The following is a 3,236-nucleotide window of genomic DNA, read 5'->3' as shown; positions in this document are numbered from 1 at the left end:
AAAAATCGCTGTGACTCTTAAGCGTTCTTACTGGATGATAATAAACGAGGATACTCTGCATACATTCTTGACCTCCTACGTCTTCATTCATGCCAACAGAAACAGAGAAGCTATATATATGGAGGGCGGTTTTTCTCTTGAAGGAAAATGATGTGGGTGGGTTAATTGTTTTTGCAGGGGTAGATTGGAAGGGAATGCTTCACGTGCAGGTCACGTGACACAGCAAAGAGTCTATTAGTTCAGAGCATCAAAATAAAAAAAAATAGAAATTGTGTCACTTTGAAATTCGAAGTCAAAACACTCAAACCAACCATAGGGTTAGCATAAACTAGTATATTTAGCTTCTTTTTTATTTTACAAAAACTGCAATACCCAGACGTATATATGTATATAATTAATATCCAAATATTGAGCATTATATTTTTCTATCGTCCTCGTTGTGCTCTAAATTTATGCTGTGGAAGCGCGTGTGCGTCAAAGATTATTAATTAATTAACAGTACAATAAAATGCAGGAGGAAGTGCAATAAACAGTTGTTTCCCACTTTCGCTCAACAAAACATAATTTTTTTTTAATATTATGTATTTTTTTAGTTAGGAGAGTTTATTAGATTAATCTTGTTTATATATATTTATTTTAGTTAATTTTTATAAAATTATTTTAGTTTCATCAAAATTATTTAATGAGTTAACTTTAATTTTTTATATTTTATTTTAATTAATTTTTTTAAATTTTATTATTAATAATATATTAAAAATTAAATTTTATATTTTATTTTGATTTATTTTTTATAAAAATATCTTATGGTTATAAGTTTTAACATTTTAACATAGTAAAACCAAATTATTTTATTTTAAAATTAAATTTAATTTAATTTGTTTTATTGGGTTGTTTTGATTTGAATTAACAAGTTTACTTTTTTTTTAAATATTTTTTTAATATTATCTTTTATTAAAAATTAAATTTTATAATTTATTTTATATTATTTTTAATCTTATAACCTCAAGTTCAATAAATTAACTTAATTTATTTTTTAATAATTTTTTTAATGAGTTAATTTTAATATTTTATATTTAATTTTAATTAATTTTTTAAAATTTTATTATTAATAATATATTAAAAATTGAATTTTATATTCTATTTTGATTTATTTTTATAAAAATATCTTATTGTTATAAGTTTTAATATTTTAATATGGTAAAACCAAATTATTTTTATTTTATTTTATTTTAAAATGTTACTTCATTAGTCCTTTTAACATTAAATTTAAATTTGTTGTATTGGGTTGTTTTGATCCCAATTAACAAGTTCACTATTTTTTTAATATTATCTTTTATTAAAAATTAAATTTTACAATTTATTTTATATTATTTTTTAAACTTATAACCTCAAGTTCAATAAATTAACTTAATTTATTTTTTAATTTTTTTAATTTTATCTTTCAATTAATAATTAATTATAATTTAAGATTTAAAATGTTAACTGGAATTTAGCATAAAATCAAACATATTAATAATTTAATATTATAAACAAAATATCATCATAGAATTTTTCTCCAAGTTAGAATCAATACACTCACAATATAATTGTTTTTCCAATAGAAAAAATTAAAATATTATCACCATTTAATTTTTTTTAATATTTATGAAAAATTTAACCGAAGCCCGCGAGCGAGTCAATAATCTAATGATGTAATAGGAAAGAAGAGAGCAATAATTAGTCGAAACCACCAGACATTGATTTTCACAGACACCTATTTTAACATTTTTATCCCTACCATGCATGAAATCAAACAAGAACAAAAGCTAAGATGCAAGCACTCTCCGCAGCATCTCTCGGATACATTATCATTTGATTAGACAAAAGCTGAAAAGAGAACCCAAGACAGAAAGCTTCACAAAGCCCATGGTTCTTGATCCTATGGGCACTTGGTCTTGTTCCCATGGGTGGTCATGTCAGTATAGCATGTCCCACACGCTTCTCTGTTCCCTGAGGTCCCAGGAGGCACGCACTTGCATCTCACACAGCAGGTGCCACATGCCCTGTTGCACAGATTAGGCCTTGAGTGAAGACTGCATCTCTGCTTGCATAACCCTCCACAATCTGAAGATCAACGGAGAAAGAAATGTTACAGATATAGAAATGGAGAAGGGCAATCAAACACTCCATGTACAGTGCATTGAATCCATCGCAGTATGTATCAAACCTGGAAAGGGAAAAGCAAACTAAGGCGTACCTATGTCTTGCATGAGCCTCCTGTTTCCACCTCTCACAACAAGCTGCAAAAAAAAAAAAAAACCCACAAATGCAGAAACAAACAGCATTAACTAGAAACGTTTTGCCAGAAATATTGAAGCAGAAAGCAAACATGCGCAGCAAGGGCTGAGCCTTGCCTGGAAAACTCGGGGTATTTCGGTATCTGTCTTGAGATCAGACGAGACCTGCGAGCAATGTGCAAAGGCAGATCATGCATTCATACTCTTTAACAAAATAAATCGGCTGAATGAACCGTGAAAGCAGATCAATCCTGTACCTCAGCAAGGCAGAAAAGCAAAACCATCAAAGCAAGAAGCGAACGTACTGCCATGTCTGACTGGCAAGCTGCTACTTTCTTGAAGTTGAGCAAATTTTAAAGTACACAAAATAAATGCTGTCCTTGACACGCCCTTTATAGAGTTCTTGACAGTTATTGACTAAACTAGTCATTCATAGAATTTGTAATTACAGTATGACCTAGCTTATGGGGTCATCTCCAGGCGTAGATGGCATAGTTATTACATCCAAATTGTGGAGTTGATTTAGGATCGGTTCATTTAATGGCTAGATTGGTTCAGATAAGATAAAATACCTGTAAAAATAAAAAAATAATCAAACTCAGAAGATTAATGACTTAGGTGACGCAGTATAATCTGATAGACTTTTTACTTTAAATATTTTTTTAATATGGAATATTTTTTTAAAATAATATGTTAAAATTTATTTTTTACAATATAAATAGTCTATATTCATATAAATTATTTTTAATTTTTTTACATAAAATATTAAAATTTTAAATATATTTTTTTTAAATTTTTCATGCTCATTTCATTCCGGTCAATCCATGTTATCCAAGATTCAATTCCTTAACTGGGGTAACCCAAGTCGGGTTTAATAAGTAGATAGGTCAAGTATGACCCGGCTCATGGGCCACATGGCTCCAGGTAGGCCAAGTAACAGGCATGGAGATGAAAATATCT

At 28.6% G+C, this 3,236-nt stretch overlaps 1 protein-coding gene across 1 annotated transcript; it reads right to left on the bottom strand.

The window, feature by feature from the left end:
- Window positions 1-1,716: 1,716 nt before the first annotated feature.
- On the bottom strand, window positions 1,717-2,658 carry LOC105120240 (snakin-2-like). The gene is made up of 4 exons (XM_011018421.1): window positions 2,534-2,658; window positions 2,394-2,441; window positions 2,237-2,279; window positions 1,717-2,103 (listed from the first exon to the last, which is right to left on the bottom strand). Exons 1-4 carry the CDS (start codon window positions 2,585-2,587, stop codon window positions 1,919-1,921), a joined length of 330 nt encoding a protein of 109 aa, XP_011016723.1. The 5' UTR covers window positions 2,588-2,658; the 3' UTR covers window positions 1,717-1,918.
- Between the last annotated feature and the right edge of the window lie 578 nt (window positions 2,659-3,236).

This window comes from Populus euphratica, unplaced genomic scaffold, assembly GCF_000495115.2.
Source record: "Populus euphratica unplaced genomic scaffold, PopEup_1.0 scaffold5832.1, whole genome shotgun sequence".
In the NCBI taxonomy this organism is placed as follows: domain Eukaryota; kingdom Viridiplantae; phylum Streptophyta; class Magnoliopsida; order Malpighiales; family Salicaceae; genus Populus; species Populus euphratica.
Note: the sequence above shows the minus strand (reverse complement) of the source record. Positions and strands in the feature narration are given on the sequence as shown.